We start from the raw sequence: 25,512 nt of genomic DNA, 5'->3' as shown, positions 1-25,512 counted from the left end.
CTAAATTTCTTTCAGTCTTTTTTGTTTTTCTTCTTTTCTTCAGTCAGACGATCCCCCAAGTGTCTCCTCTGTGCCCAGCTCTGTGCTGCAATGTTGTAGACACCGCTGTGCCCAGAAGAGCCCCAGCCTGCCCGCCTGACAGGAGGGGAGCTGCATGGTTAAAGCGGTCAGTACCCCAGGCTGACACCTGCTGAGCTGTAAGGGCTCCGGGCTCTGAGCAGGCACTGTGGTTTGTCACCTCCAGCTCCAGAGGCTGGGACTGAGGCTCAGAGAGGGGATGGCACCTGGCCAGGGCTGTCCAGCCAGGAGCGGTGATGCTGTGATGGAGACCCACCCTGCTCCTGAGACTGTGGCCGAACCCCTGAATTCTGCTGCCCTCAAACTGCAGCTTAATTACCCTTGAGAGAAATTCTCTGGCAGATGTAGGGAGGTAGAGGTGGGAAAGGGGGCCGTGCCTATTGTGGGGGGATTAAGTAAAATCCCTGTCTTGCTCTGATGTGCACACATCATGCTCTCCCACCCCCACCCCATGTTCTTCTCTGTCTCCAGATGGGGCCAAGCACCAGCCGAGTGCAGATCAAGGGATCAAACAAATGCCTGACACGCTGAGCTGTGGAAGGCACAGCCAGAGTTACCCCATGAGCCCATTAGCGACAGAGCTGAGGACCCTGCAGCAGAAGAGGGAGAGCCTGACGCACCCAGGGCTGTGGCTGTCAGGTTCTCAAGGCACATGTCTACTGAGTGGTTCACATCTAATTGGAACAGCCATGTGAGGGGTAGAGCCATCCCGTTTTACAGATGAGACAACTGAGGCCCAGAGAGGGTAAGCGATTTGCCCAGAATTACTTAGGAAACAGTGGAGCCAAGTTCAAACCCAGGGAGCCAGGCCTCGTGAGCAGTCTTGACAGTCGTCGCACGATGGAGTCATAACATCCCAATCTGTAAAGTGGCCGGTGGTGCCGAGGCAGAAACTTCCCCCTGGGGATTGGAGTCTTGTGCAGGAGCTGGAAGAACATAAGCCCTGGAGTCACAGTCCTGGGTTTGAATCCCTGCCTCATGGCCCCAGGAAATAGGAATAGTTCCCTGCCTTGCAGGCTGACAGCAAAGATTCCAGCTGAGAACACCCTACTTAGCATGTCTGAACTTCCTCACTGCCTTAGCTGCCCCACTGCCCCAGTGGTTTCTAACCCCCTTTACCCTCATTGAGGGAACATGAAAGCAGAGGTCGCGGAGTTCCCGCTGTGGTGCAATGGGATTGTCGGTGTCGCTGTGGCAGCAGGGATGCAGGTTTGATCCTTGGCCCAGCACCGTGGGTTAAAGATCCACTGTCGTCGCGCTGGATCCAAGTTGATCCCTGGCCCAGGAACTTCATATGCCGCTGGTGCAGCCGAAAGAGAAAAAAAAGAGAAAGCAGAGGTTGAGCTAGCAGGAAAAGCACGAGGGGCTCTGGCCATGCGTGCTGGCTCCCTTCCCCAGGCACTGTGTCCTGGGAGTAACTCTGAAATCCCAGGCAACCCTAGGATGTAGGTTCCTGTTTTCCAGAAGTGAAACTGAGGCACAGAGAAGTTGGGAATTTTCTCCACATCACACAGCTAATTAGTAGCCAAACTAAGATTTGAACCAGGCTGATTCCCGCAGCTTCGTTTCTTATCCCAACCTCACCTTTCGCAGAGAAGCAGCTGTCAGAAAATGTTTGGCACACACACACTTTTAATTGTACACATTGCACGTGGTTTAAATATCAGGAGTTCACACGGACATTCCTGGGGGGCTTCCCTTAGGCGGGGAGGACGGTGGCTGCTCGGCGCCCATGATCTTGGCAACGCGTGGCTTAAGAGCGGCACTGCTCTCCAGAGGGCGCAAGGCCACCACAGGCACATGGCCACCTCCATCATCTTGATGGCCTGGCCAAGGAGGTTCTCCCTCCCCCACAGAAAGCACATCTGTGTCTCATGCTTTATTTACAAGGGCCCCCACCTTCCCAGAACCCACGAGAGGGGCCCAGCAGAGCCACACGCCTGAAAGGACTCTGAGCTCAGCGGCTATGGGCCGGGTCTGTCCCTGGAACAGGGGACCCCATGGAAAACAACGGACAGTCCCCAGGTGCAAACTGAATCCAAGTGCGTGTCTGTGTAGGGGAGGGGTTTGAGGTGAGGGCCTTGTTATATATGCAGGTGGTCTAGGCGCCTCCCTAACTCCCATTGCCAGGGGCCACCCAGAAGGGTGCAGATGTGTGTCCACACGCTCCAGCTCGCGATGGTCCTGGCCTCTGTGGATGTAATTTCTGCTCCGAAGCCTGCCCTTTAGTTGCCCGTGATTCTGTCTACACACACAAGCCTGTGCTCCGGACCCCAGTGCCACTGGCATTTCTATCTCTAACCTGCCCGCAAGCTCCAGACCCTTCCCAGCTTACCATGTCCGAAGAGCACCCTCGGTTCTCCCCACCCTGCGCCTGATCTCCCCATCTCTTTCCTCTTAATCCCAAACCAAGGCTGACTTCTCTCCTTGTTACCCTTTCCTCATGCGATCCACTGACAAAGGCTTCCAGTCTGGCCTTTGAAATCGTTCCATAATCAAGCCATTTTTCACACCCAAGGTGACTGCCACCCTGCTCTGGCCACCATCACCTCCCACCTGCATCAGCCTCCTCACTGGGCTCCCAGCCACCACCCTTGCCCCTAATAGTCTGTTCTCCCACCAGGACCTGTTTTAAAACACCAGCCCGCTCCCATTAGATGTTCCTGAGAATCTTCAGCGCATCTGGAATAAAAATCCCAACTCTTTAGCCCCACCCACTTCTCTTTCCCCATCCCTTGGCTCTGACTCCTCCCCGTGCCGGAGCCACCCAGGTCACCTTTCTGTTCCTCAGACACAGCCAAGTTCTTGGCTGCCCAGGGCCCTTGCAGATGCTCTTCCTTCTGCCTAGAATCTTGTCCGCCAAGTCTTCCCAAAGCTGTCTCGCACCTCTTTCAGGCATGGCCTAAATGTAACTTCCTCAGAGATGCCCCAAGACCACCTTAGGCCCCCTTCTAAGGATTCTTGATAAGCTCTTCCACCATGTATATATAGCTTGATGAGTCGGCCTCAGGTCTGTTCCTGCCACTCAGTTGTGATCCTAAAACAACAGGGACCTTGTCTTCTGTTTCCTTTCACCCCATCACCACCCGTTTCCCCAGCGCCCTTTTCACCAGGCCTGGTACACAGCAGGCGCTCAATAAATACGTGCTAACTGAATAGACACAAGAATCCTGCCGCCTAACAGTAACTTTCCAAGACATGGCTGGCCTCATCCCCGGGACCTGGAAGGGTCCTTGAGCACGGAGCGCGGCCCGCGGGGACCTGGCCGTGGCCGGAGCCCGAGCGCAGGGTCTGGAAGGCGCGCTCCCGGGGCTGGCGCGGCTCCTCGTCCAGGCTGTGGCGCAGGTGGCAGCGGTGCCAGCCCCGGCGGATCTCAGACTGCACCTGCAATGGGACTGCGCTCAGAGGCGGCGCCGGGCGCGCCGTTCCCTGCGCGGCCGCCAGAGGGCGCGGGCGGCAGGCCGAGGCTCTCCCTACCTCCTTGTTGATGAAGCAGTAGAGGACGCTGACCAGGAAGCCCTGCCAGACGAGGCGCAGGATTAAATCGGGGCTGGGGGCGGGGTTATAAACACCTCTTAATGACTTCGGACCCTTTCTAGGCCCCAGACCACCTCTCCTGCTGCCACTCTGGTCTTAGGCTATTGCCGACACTTTCTCCCTGGCTCCCGACTCCGCCCTTGGCCCTGGTCAATTTTCTAAGCACTTGGGGATGGAGGCTAAGAACAGGTGACCCCAAAAGTAGGCTGCTTGGATGTAATAACCGCTTCCCCACTTGGGCAAGCTGCTTAACCCCTGTGCCTCAGTTTCTTCATCTGGAAAATGGAGGAATAATACAGTGGTCGTTGTGAGAAGTGAGGTATTATTAATATGTAAGACGCTCTGGTGCATGGGACATAGTTAAGCCTTTTTCTGTTTCTCATCATAACTTTCTACATAATATACATTATTAATAAACTTTAATAAAAAATTGTTTTTTAAATTTTACATATAAATTTAAATAAATATAAAATAGGTTTATAATTAAGTAATCCACACATTAATATGAAACAATTATTTCCTGTGTAATTATTAAGATGTTACTTATTATCACTTTCCACAGTCCGGTTTAAGTCTGATTATGTCCCTCTGCTCCTTGGCTCCCACCTCATTCGGAGGGAAAGGAGTTCCCACTGTGGCTCAGAGGTAATGAACCCAACTAGTATCCATGAAGATGTGTGTTCCATCCCTGGCCTCACTCAGTGGGTTAAGGATCTGGCATTGCTGTGAGCTGCGGTGTAGGCCAGCAGCTACATCTCCAATTTGACCCCTAGCCTGGGAACTTCCATATGCCTCAGGTGCAGCCCTAAAAAGACCAAAAAAAAAAAAATTCATTCAGAGAGAGAGCTTAAGTCTTCAATTGGTCCAAGGACCTGCCCAGGTACCTCACCTCTGTCCTACCCCCACCTTGCTCTTGCTGACTGTCCTGCATCAGGCGTGCTGGACTTTCTCCATCATGACAGGTGACAGGTACCATCTTCTGCCCCAGGGATCTTGCACTTGGTGTTTCTCTTCCTGGAACATTTCCCCAAATACCTTCTTGCCTTGTTCCCTCCTCTTCTTTGGGTCTCCGCTCCAGTGTCTTTTCAGAGAGGCCTTCCCTAACCCTGTCTGTAACTTCATCCTTCTTTGCCTGCTCCTCACTTCAGTTTTCTTTTATTTATTGATTTATTTTCTTTTCTGGCCGCCACGTGGCATATGGAATTCCTAGACTAAGGATCAGATCCCAGCGGCAGTGGCGACCTACACTGAAACTGCAGCAATGCAGAATCCTTAAACAAATGTGTGGGGCCAGGGACCAAACCCATGTCCCAGTACTGCAGAGACGCTGCAGATCCCCTTTTGCCACAGCGGAACTCCCCCCCCCCCCGCCTCTAGGCACATCTCACCATCTGATATTCTGTATATTTTACTTACATAGTAGCATCTTTAGCATTTACCTCTCCCAGTAGAGGGTAGGGACTATTTGGTTCTTGGCCGTATTACTGCAGTAAGCCTAGAAGACTTCATACATAGTAAGTGTTCAATAAATTTTTCCTGAATTTTTTGAATGAGCGGCCTTATGGAGAGAGACTAGTATTGTCCCCACTTTAGAGATGAGAAAACTGAGGCCCAACAAGGTAAATCAGGGTGGGGACTAGGATAGGGCAAGCAAGTGCAAAGCTGAACAAGCATCTCCTTCCCTTTTGCAGTTGAGGCACTTCACCTGCCTCACCCTTGCTCCTGCCCCGAGGTGAAGGCCACAGAGCTGGGATGTGCTAGAACCTAAATTTGGCCCGAAGCCCTTGATCTGAACCAGGAGGCACCACCTCTGGGGCTGCCTGGTCTCCTTCTTCTCCCTGCCACTTCCCCAGCCCGGAGTGTAGCTAGCTCAGTACTTTGTGTAGAATAAATAAACAAAATCCCATCTTCACGCCCCATTCTGTGGCTGCAGCGGCTCCTGCGCCAGGGTGATTGTAGCCCTCTGCCCCTCTGGTTAGGAGGACCCCATGTCAAAGGGTGTAGAGCCTGCACCCCGCTTAGGCACCTGGAAAGAGCTGAGGAAGATCTCAAAGGCGAGCTTGGCCAAGCGCAGGGCACCCCGGGCCTGTTCCTCAGTCACAGGAGCAAACACCACCTCGTGGACGCCCAGCAGAGGCACCAGTGTCAGCGTGGAGCGAGCCAGCCTGGGGGTAGAGGGTAGCAGTGGTCCCACAGCCCCAGGTCCCCATCTTGCACACAGCCACTTTCCCCTCCATCCCCACCGCCCTCCTTCACCTCAGCCGGTAATCTGGGCAGCGCATCTGTCGAGTCCTCAGCTTTGACAGGAGGATGCCAAGGATGCGGATGAAGATGAGAAAATTAATCTGTGGGGAGAGAAAGACTCAACCAGCCCCATACTGTCTTGGAAAACAAAGCATAGCTCCCTGCTTCCCAGGGTGGGAAATCCCTGAGACCAGCCTGGAGGAGGTGGGGCCGTCCGTACCAAGATGGTTAGGAGGATAGGGGTTCTTATGATCCACCAAATGGCCTTGATATCATTCCGCTCCCAGCACCTGGAGGAGGGGGAGTAGAGCTAAGACAGAAAGTCATAGGCTCGAGGGATCAAGCTCCCCAGGCCCCGCCCACCTTCCTTAAAACCACACCCACATTTCCTTAAAGCCCCTCCTGCTATGATTTAGGCCCAGTACCCGCCCCTCCCCTGACCTTACTTCTCGAACACAACTTTCTTTTTTTGTTGTTGTTGTTGTTGTTGTTGTTGCTGCTATTTCTTGGGCCGCTCCCGCGGCATATGGAGGTTCCCAGGTTAGGGGTTGAATCGGAGCTGTAGCCACCGGCCTACGCCAGAGCCACAGCAACGCGGGATCCGAGCCGCGTCTGCAACCTACACCACAGCTCATGGCAACGCCGGATCGTTAACCCACTGAGCAAGGGCAGGGACCGAACCCGCAACCTCATGGTTCCTAGTCGGATTCGTTAACCACTGTGCCATGACGGGAACTCCCTCGAACACAACTTTCTAAGCGACATCCTTCCTTTAGACCCCACCCGGGGCCCTAGGGGCAATTAGAACCGCCCCAAATTTCCATCACGCCCCGCCCACGCCCCTCAAAGCCCCGCCCACCTCCCAAGCCCCGCCCCAGGTCCCACGACTCACTGCGTGTCCTCGTACAGGTACCTGACGATCACCCAAGGAATGACGAAAAGCGCGGGGGCCCCTGTGCAGACCCCAATCCCCGCCCCCCACCCCGCCGCAGCTGTCAGAGCGCGCGCACGGCCCCCCAGCCAGGCCCAAGACCCGCGGAATCCCCGCCGGGAAGGGGAGGCAGAAGCCTAGAGAGGGGAGGAGAACCCCCGGGGGAGAGCAGCAGGGAGGCTGGGCGAGGGGAGGCGCGCCGGACTGGGCAGGGGGCAGGGTTGGGGCTCACCCCAGCCGAGGAGCATGTAGCAGCGGAAGTGGCCCTCCTCCGAGCCTCCCACGAGCACCAGGAGGCTATGAAGGTAGATCCCCTCCACCAGCAGCCACGTGTAGTTGGCGCCCACGCAGTACTGGGTCACGATCTGGGCCGTGCGGCAGGCAGCTAGAGCCTAGAGGGTGGCCAGGCAAGGGGAGGGGGCAGTCAGGACCCCCTCCACCCCCATCTCCTGTCGTCACTTGACATCAAATACCCTCCTCCCACTCCCTGTCACCAAAGGATGATACAGAGTTGGTTTCTCTCCCCCATCCCCTTTCCTTGTGTGAACTCGCTCACTCTAACCTCTTTTTAACAACTGGTATCTGGAGTTCCCATCGTGGCTCAGCGGTAACGAACCCGACTAGCAATCATGAGGACGTGGGTTTGATCCCTGGCCTCACTCAGTGGGTTAAAGATCTGGCATTGCTGTGAGCTGTGGTGTAGGTCGCAGACACCGCTCGGGATTTGGCGTTGCTGTGGCTGTGGTGTATGCCAGCTGCTGCAGCTCCGATTCGACCCCTAGCCTGGAAACCTCAATATGCTGGCAGGTGCAGCCCTAAAAAGGCCCAAAACAAAAACACAATTGGCATCTTACTTTTACATCTTGCTGTCAGAGTTCCCCCTAGATCTCCCCAAATAGGGCCTCTCCCACCCCCTCTCCTTCTGAGAAATAAACTCAACTGCTCCACCTCTCAGAAGTTTTCTCTGATCTACTACCAGCATAGGGACTTTCTCACCCGTTGGATTTTTAACAATTGGTATGGCCCAACTTGCTACCCAATAGATAGTTTTTCTCGCCTCTGCCCTTAGATTTTAGTTTCTCCCACCTTGTCTCCCAGGAACAAATTGACATCTACGAAATCCCCTCACCAGTTAGTTTCTCCCATCCTATCATCTCTCCTCCTCTGGCAAGGGTCTCTCTCACTGGTGAGAAAGTCCAAATGATGGGTGAGATACCGAAAGAAAGGGAATGGAAAATTCCAACCGCAGAAATGATGTGTAGAATACCACTCAGCCATTAAAAAAAAAAATCATGCCATTTGCAGCAACATGGATGGAACTAGAGATTCTCGTACTAAGTGAAGAAAGTCAGAAAGAGAAAGACAAATACCACATGATATCGCTTGTGTCTGGAATCTAATGTATGGCACAAATGAACCGTTCTGCAGAAAAGAAACAAACTCATGGACATAGAGAACAGACTTGTGGTTGCCAAGGGGGAGGGGGTGGGATGGACTGGGTGTTTGGGGTTACTAGATGAGACTATCGCATTTGGAGTGGATAGGCAATGAGATCTTGCTGTTTATAGCACAGGGAATTAATTATATCTAATCACTTGTGATAGACTATGAATGCGAGAAAAAGAATGTATATGTATGTATAACTGGGTCACTTTGCTGTCCAGCAGACGTTGACTGAACATTGTAAATCAACTCTAATTTTTTAAAAAGAGATGGAGAGAGAGATGACGAGGTGGGAGAGTTCAGTGATGGAGGAGATCAAGTTGGGATGGTCCCTCTCCTGTTGCCTTGCAAGGGCCAGGAGACGGGAACTGCTGATAGAGTAGGAGGTAGTACATGGATTAAGAGGAGGCAGAACCCCACTCTGAGGAGGAGAGAGACGACACTCACCTGGTTCCACAGGACAGGGGCCCCATCCCCAGAGTAGGGGCCAGGGGGAGGAAGCAGCCGGTCTCGGGTGAGGATGGCTGCTGCCCGCAGCATGAAAGATGTGAACAGGTTGATGTGGATGTAGTTGCGAGTGCAGCGCAGCCGCCTGGGGGATGGGGGAGGTCGTCTGGGGACCCCTGGAGACGTGTCCTTGGCCACATAGAGCCCCTTAAACCACCTCCCGGCCCTTCCCACAGAACCACCATTGGAGGCTGGCTGCCTGTGGAGCCTGACAGCCCATCTGCAGCTCTGCTGCCTCCACTCAGGGCTGGGGGGGGGGGGTCCCACCTGAAGAAACTTAAGATGAGCAAGGCGAGCAGCAGCGTGGCAAGGGACAGGGAGTAGCCCACGGTGTACACAACCTGCAGCCGCTCCAAGATCAGCCTTTGGTCCTGGGGTTGGGGGGAGGACACGGGAATAGAGCTCAGGTCTTCCCCTGGGCGCACAAAGGAGCTGGAAAGATATTTGCTCTTGGGAGCTCCCTGGTGGCCTAGTGGTTAAGGATCTGGTGTTATCACTGCGGTGGCTGGGTTTTGATTCCTGGCCCGGAAGTATGCCATGGGTGAGACCAAAAAAAGAAAAAAAGAAAAGAAATAGATATCAGCTCTTTCTTCCTATCCCAAATCCCAATTTTCTCTTGGGGATCCACCTACCCTTGTTTGAGTGGAGAATGCCACCCCTCATCTCCAAGGCAGGGCACGTGATCAGCCAATCAAAACACACACACATGGGGAGTTCCCATTGTGGCGCAGTGGTTAACGAATCCGACTAGGAACCATGAGGTTTCGGGTTTGATCCCTGGTCTCCCTCAATGAGTTAAGGACCTGGCATTGCCGTGAGCTGTGGTGTAGGTCACAGACGCGGCTCGGATCTAGCGTAGCTGTGGCTGTGGCATAGGCTGGCAGCTGTATCTCTGACTGGACCCCTAGCCTGGGAACCTCTATATGCTGCGGATTTGGCCCTAAAAATACAAAAGACACACACACACGCACACACATACAAACATACATACACAAAATCAACTCTACCCCAATAAAATTTTTTAATAAAAAATATATATGTATGACTGGCTCACTTTGTTGAACAGCAGAAACTGACAGAACATTGTAAATCAACTATAATAGAAAAAATTAAAACCTTAAAAAAAAAAACCCACACACACATGCACAGTGATTAGTCCAGGGCAGGTATATGACCCAAACCAGGACAACGACAGTCAGTCCCGGGACAATAAGTTGGAGCTATTGAGAATCAAGTGCAGTTTTCCCACAGTATTGCTTGGTTGGTGGAATGTGAGCCTAGTACAAATGAGGACCCCCTTTTCCATCCCATAGAAGAGAGGGGACCATCATAGAGGGGGGGAAAAAAAAGAGGCAAAAATATGGTAAGGGACACTCCCAGACCCTTCATTTTAGCACCTAGGTCCAGCTGTGCCTAAAGCTGTAGCCTTATAGTTTTCGATCACAAAAGCCAATACTTTCCTTTTTCTTGCTCCTTCAAGCAGTTGAGTTTCTATCTCCAGGGACCCAGAGTTCTGAACAGTACAAGGGACTTTATGCTCTGTCTGAGGCTACTGTCTTGCCTGGACATCCTACCCTGAATCCTTCGCCTTTTTTTGGCTGCCCCGTGGCATATGGAGTTCCCGGGCCAGGGATCAGATCCGAGCTGCAGTCGCAATGTAAGCTGCAACACCAGATCCTTAACCCACTGTGCCAGGGATCGAACCTGCGACCCAGCGCTCCCAAGACGCCGCCGATCCCCTTGCGCCACAGCCGGAACTCCCATCCCTCATCTCTTCTTACCTGAAAAGCCCCATTCTTCTCTGGGTCCTCACACTGAGAATGGTCTCGCCAAGGTCCCCACTGGCCGTCACTGCCACAATGGCGGAGGACAAAGCCTGAAGCCACTGTGGGGAAACAAGGGAGGGGATCAGAAACACAGAGAAAGAGAAGACAGAGATGGAGACGGAAAGACAAACTGTGAAGCAAAGGCAGACAGAGACAGCCAAAGTGAGGATGATGATGATAAAACCTTACGTAGCATTTTACACGTATTAATTAATATTTATAACAAGCCTATGAACTTGGTACTATCAAATGTCATTTTACAAATGAGGAAACTGAGGCATAAAGAAATTAAATGAACTACCCTAGGTCATGCAGCTAGTTAGGCAAGGAAGACCACGATGGGCAGAGACAGACTCACGAAAATGAGAGAAGACCCCGGTGGTTCTCAGAGATACAGAGCCAGAGAAGGGGGCATTATGTGGTGATCCAGCGGGGGGTGTGGACGGACAAAAGGAGAAACCCCGCCAGAGCAAGAGGAGCAGGAGAGCTGTCAGGCTTAGGAGGTAGCTGTTTGTGTCAGGGGAGGGCCTGGGGTCCAGGCGGCAGCTCACCGTGGCGGTGCCAGGGCAGGTACCAGGGGCAGGACGCGCGGGCAGTGGCGTTGGGTGCAGTGTAGTCCCAGCAGACGTACATATCGAAGGACCCGTTACAGGCGAGACCTGGGGTAGGCGTGGGGCGCAGAGATCCGGTGGACCTACTGTACCTTGTGCCCATTGTTTCTCCTTCCACCCACAAGCCCTGCCCTAGCGGTGCCCCCCTGAAGTGGTCTGGTCTCTGCTCGGTCAAAGCTCCTCCCACCAGACCCCAAAGCTCCGCCCATCTTCCCAGCCCTACTCCGGGCTCCTCCCACCAAGCAAGTTCCCGCCGCAGATGCTTTCCACTTTGGGAAGCCCTTCCTCGGTTCCACCCCAAACTCCGCCCCCTTCGCGGTCCCACTTTTGGTCCCACCCACCTAGTGTGGGCCCCGCCCAAGACCCTTCTGCTTTCAAGCTTCTTCTCAGGCCCCTCCCACGCAGCCCACATCTACCCTAGACTGGTCTTTGGCGCCCCGCACGCACGTTAGTCCCGGGCTCTCCTCAGGCCCACCCCGCTCAGCCCCAGCCCTTCCCTTGCCCCTAGTCCTCCAGCCCTGTCACACCTGGTGGGGGATCTGCGGCCTGCAGTGTCTCCTGGCACTCCCTGCGGTACCGTTCCCAGCGCTGGTACAGCTCTCCCGCCGTCTGCCCCTCCGAGCCTGCCTACAAAAGGAGAGAAGAGAGGAGCACCCCCGCCCCGCCCCGCCCCGCCCCCTGCTCCCGGGCAGCCGGTTATTTTACGGCCAGAAACACCCTAGAGGGACTTGGAGGGGCCGTCCTGTTTTGCTCAGGAGTCTCAGGTAGCATAGAAACCTCTTCTAAGTCTTGAGTGGTGCCTAGAAACCGCCAGGCAAGTTGCTGTGGGGGACCGTGGGGGACTTGCGAGTGGGGTAAGATTTAAGGCCGTCCCCAGACATCCCTCCGAGCCTTGAACTCCTGGGCTCCTCCGGTTCTCACCTCCGCCCTCCGGAGCAGCGGCCCGCACAGCAAGAGCAGCAGCAGCAGCAGCCGCCGGGGTGGACAGTTCCGCATCGTGAGGGTGGCGGGGCATGGGGGACGAAGAGTCCGGTCACGCAGGGGCGGCCCGGTCTAGGGGGTCCGAGGACTAAGTCAGGAGCCTCTGCCCTCGGCCCCAGCCCCAGCGCCACCCCACTCAGGGATTCACATACTCGGATTCGGAGGCAGCCTCCTGCCACCACGAGTAGGATTTGGGGGCGGGGTGGGGGGAGGAGGTAGCCGTGAGGAGTGGGTGGAGACTCCCCGGCCCGCCCCTGGCCGTTGCCAGGGCCGCGAAGGTGGAAGGGGGATGTTTGCTGAGGGTGCGGTTGCCTTAGAGCTGGGCTGGGCGGAAGCGCCAGTGTCACCCGGAGTCTAGACCTGGTGACTCCAGGGAACCTGGATACAGCCTTGGAGAAGAAGAAATAGAGCTTAAAATGACTCTCGGAGTTCCCACTCTCCCGTCCAAAGGACGTTCAAATCTCAGATAGGAACCAGACCTTATTGAACTTTCCCCACCGTGGATAAAACCCAGAGTGGACGGGGCAACCCTCTCCTTTGGGACTAGAGAAGCGTCAGACCTGGGGTTTAGGTCTGCAGGAGCCCAGATGCCTGGAAATCGGTCCGACACCCAACACCCTACACGGGGTACCATGCAGGGAAAGGGGGAAGCAGGGAGGATCTCAGATGGAGCCCCAGAAAGAGTGACAGATGCATGAGACAGACATACAGAGACTAGAGACGCAGAGACAGACAAAATGAGACACACAGCAAGAGACAGAGACCAAAGGGCAGAGAAATATGGAGACAAAAAATTGGGCTAGGAGGTAAAGAGGAGATAGTGACACGGAGAGAGACACAGAATAGGGGAAAGGGACAGAGATACGGAGCTGTCTAGAGGCTAAACAGGGAGACACGGAGACAGAGATACCAAGCGACAGCCTGTGGGCTCAGAGGGAGACAAAGGCACAGGCTAAGAAATGGAGAAAGAGGGGCTCAAGACTTGAGGGGGACCTGGGGCAGGGAAAACGGGCCGGAATGAGGGGCGCCCTCACCTGTCCCCAGCCCTCCTCTGGACCCCTTGCTTCTGACGCTGCTGCCTCTGCTGCCGCCTCCGCTGCCTCCACTTCCTCGCCAGGGCTCTGGAAGAGGTGACAGCCTGGGGTGGTGGGAGGGGGCGGGGCCAGGGCGGGCCGGGGAACGGGAGGGGGAGCTCTGGGCAGAAGCCCAGGACTGGGTGCTCGGCGCTTGTGAGTTTCACAGCCTCTCAGGGTCTCGCGGGGGGGCGGGGGGGGGGGCAGTCACAGAGTCATCGCCCTGAGCACATACCCCCCACCCCCCAGAGTGCACAGCCTCTCGCATTATCCCAGCTCCCGCACTCGGAGCCACCGTCACACACACACTGTCACACACTGTCCCACACGCTGAGCCACAGAGAGGGCTCACACACGGTTCCTCACTTCCTCCCGTCCATTCGCAGTCCTACAATGCACCGTCGCTCCCAGCTTGATGGTCACCCACAGTGACAAAGCCACTCACACAGGCCCGGCATCCTATTGTGTCAATCACACACGTTCACACCATCGGTAGGTCACATCACAAACACCATCTCCCCCTCCACTGGTCTGTGTGTTGCATGAGGACAGGGCATCTTGGTCACCCAGCGTCACTCAGCACAGGTTTGGGCATAGAGCAGAGGTTCAGAGAATGATTGTTGATGAAATAAAGGCCCACAGTTATACGGTTCCTCACCATCCTTTAACGACGTGGTCTGAGGATCACACACAACGTTACACAACTACACACCCGTTTACACGATCATACATCACCTCACACAGGTCACATAATCCCCTTCAGAGCCCACAGGCACATCCCAACAATACATGTTCCCAGAGGTCCCTAAGGCACACACTCTCACGTATTCCCAGTGTCATTTGGTCACACCTGTCACCCTCAGTCCCACCCAGTGCTAAGGTTACCCAGACACACAACACTCCATTACAACCTGCACTCACAAGTCACATACAGTCACACACAGACACACAGTTGTGCCCAGGCTCACACACCAGCATCCCACAAGCACACACAAACCCACAGCCTCATGCCATCTCCTTGTTCCAATCACCACTGAATCACACACCTCCTCACATGCTCCATTTCCAGTCTCTTCCTTTGCCCTGAAATATGGAGACCCTCTGGCTTAGAGCCCGGCTCTCCGTCCTCTCTTCCCCCATCAATGCAAACTGCCAATTCCAGCTCATTAATCATACCAGTAATGCTCATGAGCACACGCTCTCCTGGGAGCTGTAAGATAAATGGGACAGAGGCAGGTCTGCCCATTTCGCAGAGGAGAAACTGAGGCCCGATGGCCCCAGGAGGGCAGGGCGTGAGGGTGGCGTGAGATCCAGCAGGAGAGGAAGGAAGGAGACCAGGCTGAGGATGGGGCGGGTGTGGGGGGGTCCTGGCTTCCTGACCTCCAGCTGGCCTCCCTGCTCTCTGCCCTACATTCCTGGCGCCCTCTGGGTCCTGGAAAAGGCTCGGGTCACAGAGTGGAGAGGAGAGGGGGCTGAGATGGCCAGGCACCTCGGGAAGAGGCTGGTGCTGGGTGGGAGTCTCTCCTTGGCTCCAAGAGGGTCTGGGGGTCACTCACTAGAGATGGGAAGGTGGAGGAGGCAGAAAGGGGGAGGAGAGAGACAGGATGGGAAGGGGAGGCAGAGAAACTGAGATGGTGAGAGAGACAGGAAGAGAAATTAAGGATGCAGAAAGACCAGAGACAGGAAGAGGCAGAGAGGAGAGCAACCAAGAGAGCGGAAAGCTGGACAGAGAGAAAGAAACTGAAAGGGGAGTTCCCAGTGTGGCTTAGAGGGTTAAGAACCTGACTAGTATCCACGAGGATCTGGGTTTGATCCCTGTCCTCGATGAGTGGGTTAAGGATCCGGCGTTGCTGTGAGCTGTGGTGCAAGTCACAGAGGCGGCTTGGATCCCCTGTTGCTGTGGCTGTGGCAGAGGCTGGCAGCTGTAGCTCCAATTCAACCCCTAGCCTGAGAACTTCCATATGTCACAGGTGTGGCCCTAAAAAGACAAAGAAAGAAAGAAAGAAAGAAAGAAAGAAAGAAAGAAAGAAAGAAAGAAAGAAAGAAAGAAAGGAAGGAAGGAAGGAAGGAAGGAAGGAAGGAAGGAAGGAAGGAAGGAAGGAAGGAAGAAAGAAAGGAAGAAAGAAAGAGAGGAAAGTAATATAGAGAGAGAACAGATACGAATCGAGAGATGGATATGTTGAGGATGGAGATGGGTGGACTGGAGGGCGAGAGAGCCCGAAATGTGGGGCCCTGGGAAGCGATAATGAGGCTGGAGCCTGGAGCTGAGCAGCCCGCTGGGGTTCAGAGACACCCCCCCTGCCCCTGGTACCCTCATCATTGTTTCCAGGAGGACACAGGGCAGAACAGAGAACCAGGGGTGCACATGGAGGACAGGAGGGGGCCACCTGGGTCTCTGACTGGCCCCCTGCCCATCTCAGGCCGCCCGGGAGCTTTTATAGTTCCCCTGGGGTCTGGGGAGGGGGCAGTGGGGCCACAGAAGTCGCCACCCTACAGTGCCCATGCTTAGGGCTTCTGGAAAGGGCAAGCGGAGAAGAAGCTGGGCCCGCTCCCTTTGCCCTCTGGCCTCTCTGTCATCCATCTTTCTCCATGCCACCTTCTCTCCTTTTGGTCCAAATCCCTCCTTTCTCCTTCTCTCCAAGCCCACATTCTGTTGGCTTGTCTTCCTCTCTTGTTGGCTGGACCGTCTTTTCTCCTCTCTTCCCTCCAGGTTTCCTTCCGCCCCCACCTCATTTCTCTTGCTCACTCCTGCTCGCTCCACCCTCCTCCGTCTCTTTGTGCCTGATTTGAAGCTTTCTTCTTCCTTGTCCTTCTTTTCCTGTCTCCTCTCAGGGCTTCTGGCTGCTTCCCTCTCTCATGTCCCCGGGGCCCCAGATCTCCAGACTGCTGTTCCCTCCACCCCAGCCATGACCAGGCAGTGCCCCCCCCCACCTCAGGATGCAGCGATGGGAAGGAAGTAGGGGGCCTGTGCCTCCCCCTATGGGGCTGCCCAGCCGAGAAGAGCCTGCAGGGAGCAGGCAGGGGCCTGGAGTGCTGGCAGATGGTGCAGGAGAAATGAGGCAGAGAGAGATGGGGAGAGGAGGGGCCCACAGGGACTGAGGCCAGAAAGGCTTGGCTGAGATGGCCCCCTGAGATTCGGGACTGTGTCGACAAGGCCTGAAAGGCAGACAGACAGAGAGACAGACACACACACACACACACACACATGGAGAAAGAGATCCAGAGAGTGTCAGAGATGGCAATACAGAGACTGAGAGACACACATCTGGATGCATGGGCATCCAGAGAGAGGCAGAGAGATAGACAGAGAGTTAGAGCGAAAGTAGATGAAACTAGGAGCCTGGGACATAGGGACACAGGATCCAGTGAAACACCAGGAGACAGCGCTACACACACACACACACACACACACACACACACACACACACACAGATATGAACCAGAGAAAGACAGGAACCCAGAGACAGATCCAGAGACAGGGGCTTAGAGAGACCTACACACACAAAAAAAATGGGATCCAGGAGTTCCCACTGTGGCGCAGCAGAAACGAATCCGACTAGGAACCATGAGGTTACAGTTACTATCTCTGGCCTCATTCAGTGGGTCAAAGATCTGGCGTTGCCAAGAGCTGTGATGTAGCTCACAGATGCGTCTCGGATCCCGCTTGCTGTGGCTGTGGTGGAGGCCCGCGGCTGTAGCTCCGACTGGACCCCTAGCCTGGGAGCCTCCTTAGGCCGCGGGAGTGGCCCTAAAAAGCAAAAAAAAAAAAAAAAAAAAAAAGAAAGAAAATAAAACAGGATCCAAGAGAGAGACAAAGAGACATGAGACCCAGAGAAAGGTAGGTAGAGACGTGGCTAAACACAGAGATGGGGACACAAAGATGGTGAGGCGAGAGGACAGAGAAAGCGACCCGGAGAGACAAGATCTGAGCGACAGAGACCCAGAGACAGGTATCCAGAGACAGAAGCAGAGATAGAGATGAAGAGATTGTGCAGAGACAGAGACACGGAAGGCAGAAAGATGGGGTGGGATAAACTCTCTCAAAGGCACCATCAGGCAGAGATGAGGCCTGGCTCCCCTCGCTCTCTTCCTGGAGGGGGGTGCTCCTCCGACCCGTCTCTCCCCCTCCTTCCCTACCCCCCCAGCACATCTCCATAGCAACCGTCCCAGATCCTGAGCGCAAATATTGTCCTGGACAGAAGCAGCAGCGGGGCTGTGTTGACATAATCTCTTGCTGGTGGGGTGGGGGCTGCAGGGGACTAGGAGGCCAGGATGGGGGACAGGAGAACAGAGGGGCTCTCAGCTGGAGCCCCACAGACAGCTCCACACTCACCCGGTCCTCCAAATCTAGCTGCAAAGCTCCCCGCCCTGGGAGGAGCCGCTTAGAAGCTCAAACCTGGAGCCCCTTGCTGCCCCCTAGTGGTGGTGGGCGAGCCCTGAAGCACCTTTACCAGCATCAAGGCAGGCAGGTCGCCCTAGGCATTTACCTCCTGTGTTTTGTTTGGTTTTCTCTTTTTAGGGCTGCACCTGCGGCATATGGAAGTTCCCAGGCTAGGGGTCGATCGACCTACACCACAGCTCAGGGTAACGCCGGATCCTTAACCCTCTGAGCAAGGAGGCCAGGGATCCTACCCGCATCCTCATGGATACTAGTCGTTTCCTTGAGCCACAACCGGAACCCCGCCTCCTGGTGTTTTAGAATCTGGCTTCTCCGCTCTGCTCCGGGACCATTCTCTCCCCATTCTGCTCCCCTAGTCGTGCCCCCTCTCCCTTCTATCCGCCCTTCAACTGCTCCAGGGCAGCCAGGTAGTGAGAGTGCTCCTGCTAAAGCACGAACCTGCCCCTGTCCCTCGCCTGCTCGAAACCTGCCATGGCTCCCCTGTGCCCTCAAGAGAAAGCTAGCCTCCTCTCCACCGCCTTCCAGGCCTTTGCTGAGCTCTCCAGCTAACCTTAGTTCCAGCACTTTTCTCAACCTCAAATACTCCCACCCAATTTTTTTTTTTTTCCCCACTGTACAGCAAGGGGGTTAGGTTATCCTTACATGTATACATTACAATTATATTTTTTCCCCCATCACCCAATTTTTGAGCTAGGCTCTTCCAATCCTATCTCCAAGTTTACTCCACAAATAATGATGTCTGCGACCTACACCACAGCTCATGGCGACGCCGGATCCTTAACCCACTGAGCAAGACCAGGGATCGAACCCACATCCTCATGGACACTCTGTCGATTCTTGACTCCCTGAGCCACAACAGGATCTCCACATGTTTCTTTTAAAATTAGAGTTTTCTCTGGATATATGCCCAGGAGTGGGATTGCTGGATCATCTGATAACTTTATTTTTAGTTTTTTAAGGGACCTCCATATTGTTCTCCATAGTGGCTGCACCAATTTACATTCCCACCAATAGTTACTACTAGTTAATAATACTAATAGGTACCATATATTGGGCATTTTATATGTATTTCTCTCACTTGATCCTCGTAACACACCTGTGGCAGAGGCATTTTCATCTCCGCTTTGCAGATGAAGAAACTGAGACTCAGAAAGGGGCAGTAGGAGTTCTCTTTGTGGCTCAGCGGTTAACGAACCCAGCTAGGATCTATGAGGATGTGGGTTCGATCCCTGGCCTCGCTTCAGTGGGTTAAGGATCCAGCATTGCCATGAGCTGTAGTGCAGGTCGCAGACACAGTTCAGATCTGGCGTTGCTGTGGCTGTGCTGTAGGCTGGCAGCTGTGGCTCTAGCCTGAGAACCTCCATATGCTGCAGGTGCGGCGCTAAAATAACACAAAAAAAGAAAGAAAGAAAGTGGAAGTAACTTGCTCAAGATGACAGAGCTCTTAAGTGACGCATCAAGGACCCAGTTTCCACACCAGATACATAAAGAAAGACAGAGACAGAGATGAGAGAGAAAAGCAGGAGGAGACCTAGGAGAGAAGGAAACTGAGAGACAGAAAGAAAAGACAAAGCCTGACTGTGAGCCCTGCCCCCTCCCCATTCTGGTGACCTGGCCTTTACCATGAAATCACTCATAATAAAACTAGCTCCAGGGATTTCCCGTCGTGGTTCAGCACTTATGGAACCCGACTAGCGTCCATGAGGATGTGGGTTTGCTCCCTGGCCTCGCTTAGTGGGTTAAGGATCTGGTGGCATTGCCATGAGCTGTGGTGGAGCTTGCAGACATGGCTCAGATCCCTTGTTGCTGTGGCTGTGGCCCTCATTTGACCCCTAGCCTAGGAGCCTCCATATGCCGTGGGTGCGGCCATCAATAAAAAGACAATAAATAAATAAATAAATAATAAATAAATAAATAAATAAATAAATGCAATAGTTTGTATCTACTAACCCCAAGCTGCCAATCCATGCTACACCTGCCCCCTTCCTCTTGGCAACCACAAGTCTGTTCTCCATGATTGTGAGTCTCTGTTCTGTAGATAGGTTCATCTATGCCATATTTTAGATTCCACATATAAGCAATATCATACGGTATTTTTTTTTTCTCTCTCTCTTTTTTTTTTAGGGCCACACCTGCAGCATATGGAAGTTCCCAGGCTAGGGATCTAATTGGAGCTGTAGCCTCTGACCTACACCACAGCCACAACAATGCAGGATCCGAGCCTCGTCTGCCAGCTACACCATAGCTCATGGCAACGCTGGAGGCCAAGGCCTGGGATTGAACTATGTCCTCATGGATCCTAGTTGGGTTTGTTACCACTGAGCTACAACGGGAACGCCTTTTCTTTCTCCTTCTGACTTACTTCACTTAGTATGAGAATCTGTAGTTGCATCCATGTTGCTGCAAATGGTGTTATGTTGTTCTTTTTATGGCTGAGTAGTATTCCATTGTGTATATGTACCACATCTTCTTAATCCATTCCTCTGCTGATGGACATTTAGGTTGTTTCCACATCTTGGCTACTGTGAATAGTACTGCAATGAACATAGAGGTGCACATATCTTTTTTTTTCTTTTTTTCTTTTTTTCTTTTTTTTTGGGGGGGGGTGCACCCACAGCATATGGAAGTTCCCAGGCTAGGGGTCAAATTGGAGCTACAGCTGCCAGCCTTCACCACAGCCACAGTCACAGCCAAAGCAAAACCAGATGCAAGCCACATCTGCGACCAACACCATAGCTCATGGCAACGCCAGATCCTTAACCCACTGAGCGAAGCCAGGGATCGAACCAGAAACTTCATGGATCCTAGTCGGATTCATTTCCGCTGCGCCATGACAGGAACTCCTGCATGTATCTTTTCGAATGAAAGTTTCGTCCATTTATACCCAGGAGTGGGACTGCTGGATCTTATGGTAGTTCAATATTTAGTTTTCTGAGAGACCTCTCTTGCTTTGTTTCTATCAGTAACAAAATTACCTGTGATCAGAGCATGATAGTGGCCCACATCTAATTTAGTCATCGCTTGGAACCCATTATTGATCTTACATAGTAGGTGTGCCCTGGGAAATGCATAGGGGCTGCTATCATTTCTGTGTGCCTACTGTGTGCCAGGTGCTGTACTCATGTGCGATTTACACCTGTGGCCTCCGTGGGGCTCATGGAGGATACAGTGACAAATGGCCAACATCTTCCCACAGCCCTGGAGGTCCTCTTACCTCCCTGACGTCATCTATCTCCTGCTCTCCTCTTCCTCCGCAGCTCCATCCTCACTGTTGTTCTTGTTGCCCCAGGAATATGCCAAACTCACAGCTGCCTCCGGACCTTTGCACTTACTCTTACCTCTGCCTGAAAAGCTACCTCCCACCTCCCGTCCATGTGTGACTCTTTCATGCTTGTCACTCTCTTCTCAGCTCAAATGTCACTTCCTCAGTGACCCCGGTCTCCCTAAATTGCCTCATCCTCTCATCTTTCACCGTATCACTCGCCTTATCTCTGTAATGCCAAGGGCTGAAATTATCTTACTGGCTCCGTGCCTATTTCTTCATCTGTAGAATGGTGATGAAAATAGGGCTTGTGGTGAAGACAACTGAGCGCTTGGCACATAGCAGTACTCCGTAAGTGTTAGCTGGTGTTATTTGTTTTGTCTGTTTTGGTTTACCATCTGCACCAACTGCAAGGTCCATGAGAGAAAACTCTGGGGCTGACTTGCTACTGACACTCCAAGACCTAGAACAGAGTTTGGCACATACGAGGCACTCATTAAACTTTTTTTTTTTGTCTTTTTAGGGTTGCACCTGAGGCTCATGGAAGTTCCCAGCTAGGGGGTCCAATGGGAGCCATGGCCGCAGGCCTATGCCACAGCCACAGCAAGGTCAGGTATGAGCCACATCTGTGACCTACACCACAGCATGTGGCAATGCCCCCACTGAGCGAGGCCAGGGATTGAACCTGCATCTTGATGGATACTAGCCTGGTTCTTAACCTGCTGAGCCACAACGGGAACTCCCAGTAAACATTGTTAAACGATATGACCTCACACTTTCCGGATGTGGAAACAGGATCAGGGTCACAACCAGAAAGTGGTAGAGTCAGGATTCAAACCCAGGTCAATCTGGTTTCAAAGCCCTGGGCTTCCAAGGTCTGCCTGTGTCAAAGGCAAGTCTTTTCCGCTTTGGGCTCATTTCCCCTGACTATAAAGCACGGTCTGGGTCACTTCTAGGGGCTGAGCTTCAGTGGGGACTTGGGGAAGGTGGTCCAGTATTCTTTAAATCCATTGTCAGGTTTTGTACCCTCCCCTCTTCCTCCAGCTTCCGAGACAGCTCCGACTGACACCGCCAGCCGGCCAGGAATCACAGCTGTGCCTGCGTCAAAACTCGGACTGGATAATAAGGTTGTGGAAGATGAGGGCTGTAAGGGAGGAGCTAAGGGTCTGGGGCTGCGGATAAAGAAGTGGAAGGAAAGGTTAAGGAGGGACTAAGAGACTTGGGGGGAGGGATCTAAACTCCAGGGGTCGAGCCAATTCTATCCGGAGGCCGTGTCTAGGCTGCTGGACTAAGTACCATCCTCCTGAGATGCTTAGGGGGCGGTGCCAAAGGCTCTGGGGGCGGGAATGGAACTTTAGCTCCCCGCGGGATTCTGGGGGTGGAGCTTAGCACCCCGGGGGCGGGTACAGATAGAATAAACAAGAGCTCTAAGAAATAGGCTAGAATAAGAGTTCCAGGGCGGAGCTAGTGGATATCTAGGTGGATTTGAGGCTTTAGGGTCGGGCTCTCGTCTTGCAAGGGGGATTTTTCGAAAATCCAGAAAAAGATGAGGGAGGTTTGGGCAAATATGGAAGTGTCTTCTCCCACCTTAGCTTCCTCTAAAAGCCAGGGGCTACGCTTCAGGCTGAAAAGCAGAGAAGGCCCTGCCCCTTCCAATCCTTCTGCATCCCTATTGGCTGAGGGGCCTGCGCGACAGGTTCTCATTGGTCCTGAACAGGCGAGGAAGGGGTCTAGAGAGAATACGCGCCTGTTGTGGGCGGGACCAGACAGTACCGAGGGGGATCTCAGCTCAACCAATCCCGGCCTGAGGATTGTGTTGGGGGGCCTGGCAGGAGGTGTCCCGACCCCCCCTTTCTGGGCATCCTGGGGGATGACCCCGGTGCCAGGCCCGGCGCCGGCCGCCTGATGCCGCCGGGCGGGCAAAGCCCGGGATGCTGGAACGAAGGGCGTTGCTATGGCAACGGGAGGCAGGGCCTGGGGGGGAAGACCGGGCCCGAGCTGGGGCCGGGGGGGCCGGCAGTGGCTGTGGCGGGGCGATGGCGGAGCGCGGCCCGGCCTTCTGCGGCCTTTACGACACATCCTCGCTGCTTCAGTACTGCAACGGTGAGACCCCTCCTCAGTTCCAACCCTGGCCCCGCCCAGGGCTCGACCTATCGCCTCTTGCCCCAACCTTCTTCGAAGTCCCCATCCTTGCCGCTTGCTGAAGATTCTCCTTTCTCCCCAGCAGGACCCTGACCCCAGAGCAAAGTCCCTGATCCCCAAAGCCCTGATCCCTGTCCTCCACGCTCTTTGGCCCTCCCCTTTTTCGGAGGTGGCTGAACTGGGAGAAGGGGCAGAACCTCCGGGAGACTGGGGTTGAAGGAGGAGAGGCCTGAAGGTCTGGAACTCTGCCCTCCCTATCCCCTCTCATTGCTCTGGGACCCTCCCCCTTCTCCCTGGCAGAGGGACACATTAGGGGGAGAGTGGCATTTAGTGTTGGCTTGTGGGCTGGGTGTGGGACCAGGAAGGATGACCAGAGGACTTTGCCTCTGCTATAGCCCCCAAATCCTCAGGCCCCGCCCATCCCACCCATTAGGACTCACCCCTTCTCCCTAACAAATGGGTGTGATGCAAGAAGGGCCACTGTGGGTGTCAGGCCCATGTGAGGGGAGCTGGAGGCAGAGGGGAGGAGGGACGGGAGGAGAAGTGGGAAGTGGGGGCCGGATTCTGGGCAAAAGGGCCGGGAATGGTCAGGAGGGAGCTGAGGACCTGAGTCAGTGTGGGTGGGGGGTGGGCAGGCCAAGGCCTCAGAATGCGGCTGGCTCTCTGGATGGGTGCTGAAGGGCCAAGGAGAAAACTTCTCTATTTCACTCAGGGGGTCCCTGAGAAGAGCTGTCTTGCATTTGCCGGCTTATTCCCCTGGGTACGCACCCCAGTGTCAGGGACCACTGGAGTTAGCAGAGGACCGGAATGCTCATTTTGTCCTCCTCTGCCCTCTCATGGGCAGGCTAACAGGTGCCTAAGCCTGGGTCAGGTACATGTTCTACTGCTGAAAGGCTGTGTGTCCATGCACCAGTAACTTCATCTCTCTGGGCCTCAGTCCCCTTCCAACTTCTCTCCTCTTAAAATGGGTAAAACTGGGTACCATAGTAGCAGTTAATTATATTCCAGATTTACTGAGCACATAGAAGAGCCAGGTAAGGCGTTAAATGTTTTGCAAGAAGAGCGCCTGCCACATGTAAGCTCCCTATATCAGATCTCACTTTGGGGTAGTATTATTAATAGTAGCTAAGAGGGGTCTTGGCACATCGACGTGATTGTACCCTCCTGCACGTCACCTCGTGGCTGTGTGACCTCTGGGGAGTCTCTACGCACTCCCCTAACCTCGGATTCAGTTTCCTTTTTCGCAACAGTACCCTGAGATTACTCCTCTTATAAGTTCCAAGTCCTGATGTCTGGCTCTCTCCCTCGGACCCCCAGAGGCCCCCACCTTCTAATGCAGGTCCAGGCACGGGACCAGAGAGGCACTGTGTGGGGGGCAGGGCAGGCAGGGCCGGGCAGACGATTGGGCCGCGGGGTGAGGGGGAGGGACAGACGGCTGCACTGCAGAGCCCAGCGGCAGGGCGGGGCGGCCTACGGACGCGGGATGGCAGGTGCTACCTCCATGCCCTGTTCCCGTTAATGCTACCACCTTTACTTCCCATCAACTCGGAGCCAGGTCTTCCTCAGTTACTGCCAGCAATGAGTCTGGGTATGCGTGGTCTGGGAGGGAGGGTGGAGGTGGGGACCACCCTGGTCCTCTGCTCCTCCCACTTCGGGAAAATGTGCGGGGGGTGGGGGGCGCTAGGCGGCGGGAGATGGAGGAGGAGTTATTTGGCTACACCCCAGGCCTGGAATCAGGGGCGTGGGGTACAGAAGCTAAATAAATTAGGGAAAATAAGGAAGGGAAACAGGGTGAAAGCTCCGTTTGGGGGAGAGAGTTTGAGTGTCAGATCTCCGGGAGTATCTTCCTTCCATGGGTCTCGGGTCTTTGATGTGCTGTCTGCACCTCGCAAATCTGCCGCCAGGGGCCGCTGAAACCCTGTCCTTGTAGCAGGCTCCGGGGTCGAACACTTTGTAAAAATTGTTATTATTTGTCTTTTTGCGCCGCACTAACGGCATATGGAAGTTCCCAGGCTAGGAGTCGAATGCAGGCCTACCCCCACAGCCACAGCAACGCTGGATCGGAGCCGCGTCTTTAATCTACACCACAGCTCATGGCAACGCGGGATCCTTAACCCACCGAGCGAGGCCAGGGATGGAACCCGCGTCCTCATGGATACTAGTCGTGTTCCATACCTCTGAGCCACGACGACCAGAACTCCTGGGGGCCAAACACTTTAGTGAGGAGAGCATAGGAAGGGGAGGGACCAGGTAGGACCCTTTTGGCTTGGAAAGTTTTTGATATGGAGAAGGAACGTTAGTATCTGCGATAAAATATTGCCATCCGCCAAAGAATATTGGGGAGCAATTTGAGAATGTTAGTCACTACAAAATGTCAGGAAAAAAGTTGGTGTCATCCTTAAAATGTTGCTATCACTCATATGTATTCATCATCTTAGTCATACAATCTTAAAACCAGAGTCGAGAGGCTCTCGATTC

General features: G+C 54.0%; 1 protein-coding gene across 5 annotated transcripts; it reads right to left on the bottom strand.

Moving 5' to 3' along the window:
- Positions 1 to 7: 7 nt before the first annotated feature.
- Positions 8 to 13,260, bottom strand: GIPR (gastric inhibitory polypeptide receptor). 5 transcript variants are annotated; one of them, XM_047789763.1, is made up of 13 exons: positions 13,193 to 13,260; positions 12,099 to 12,230; positions 11,705 to 11,804; positions 11,118 to 11,225; positions 10,522 to 10,625; positions 9,008 to 9,111; positions 8,681 to 8,825; positions 7,023 to 7,182; positions 6,752 to 6,812; positions 6,080 to 6,149; positions 5,872 to 5,960; positions 5,642 to 5,780; positions 1,691 to 3,597 (listed from the first exon to the last, which is right to left on the bottom strand). In XM_047789763.1, the coding sequence occupies exons 2-13, from the start codon at positions 12,171 to 12,173 to the stop codon at positions 3,256 to 3,258; spliced, it is 1,497 nt and encodes a 498-aa protein (XP_047645719.1). In that variant the 5' UTR covers positions 12,174 to 12,230; positions 13,193 to 13,260; the 3' UTR covers positions 1,691 to 3,255. The 5 variants fall into 5 exon arrangements, with proteins under 5 accessions (XP_047645722.1, XP_047645719.1, XP_047645720.1 ...); XM_047789764.1 differs by lacking the exon at positions 13,193 to 13,260 and having other exon boundaries at positions 1,691 to 3,462; positions 3,556 to 3,597; positions 12,099 to 12,534; XM_047789767.1 differs by lacking the exon at positions 13,193 to 13,260 and having other exon boundaries at positions 3,322 to 3,462; positions 3,556 to 3,628; positions 12,099 to 12,534.
- Between the last annotated feature and the right edge of the window lie 12,252 nt (positions 13,261 to 25,512).

Source organism: Phacochoerus africanus, chromosome 8, assembly GCF_016906955.1.
Source record: "Phacochoerus africanus isolate WHEZ1 chromosome 8, ROS_Pafr_v1, whole genome shotgun sequence".
Classification (NCBI taxonomy): domain Eukaryota; kingdom Metazoa; phylum Chordata; class Mammalia; order Artiodactyla; family Suidae; genus Phacochoerus; species Phacochoerus africanus.
The sequence above is the reverse complement of the archived record's forward strand: the minus strand, read 5'-3'. Positions and strand labels throughout refer to the sequence as shown.

What these genes read in the sequence shown, in the direction of transcription:
- GIPR (XM_047789763.1), bottom strand. Translation starts at nt 12,173, where the DNA reads ATGCGGAACTGTCCACCCCGGCGGCTGCTGCTGCTGCTGCTCTTGCTG. An exon ending in CCCCTGTCCTGTGGAACCAG is followed by an intron (nt 7,183 to 8,680) that starts GTGAGTGTCGTC and finishes GCCACCCTCTAG; the next exon opens with GCTCTAGCTGCCTGCCGCAC. An exon ending in TGCCCAGATTACCGGCTGAG is followed by an intron (nt 5,781 to 5,871) that starts GTGAAGGAGGGC and finishes CTCTACCCCCAG; the next exon opens with GCTGGCTCGCTCCACGCTGA.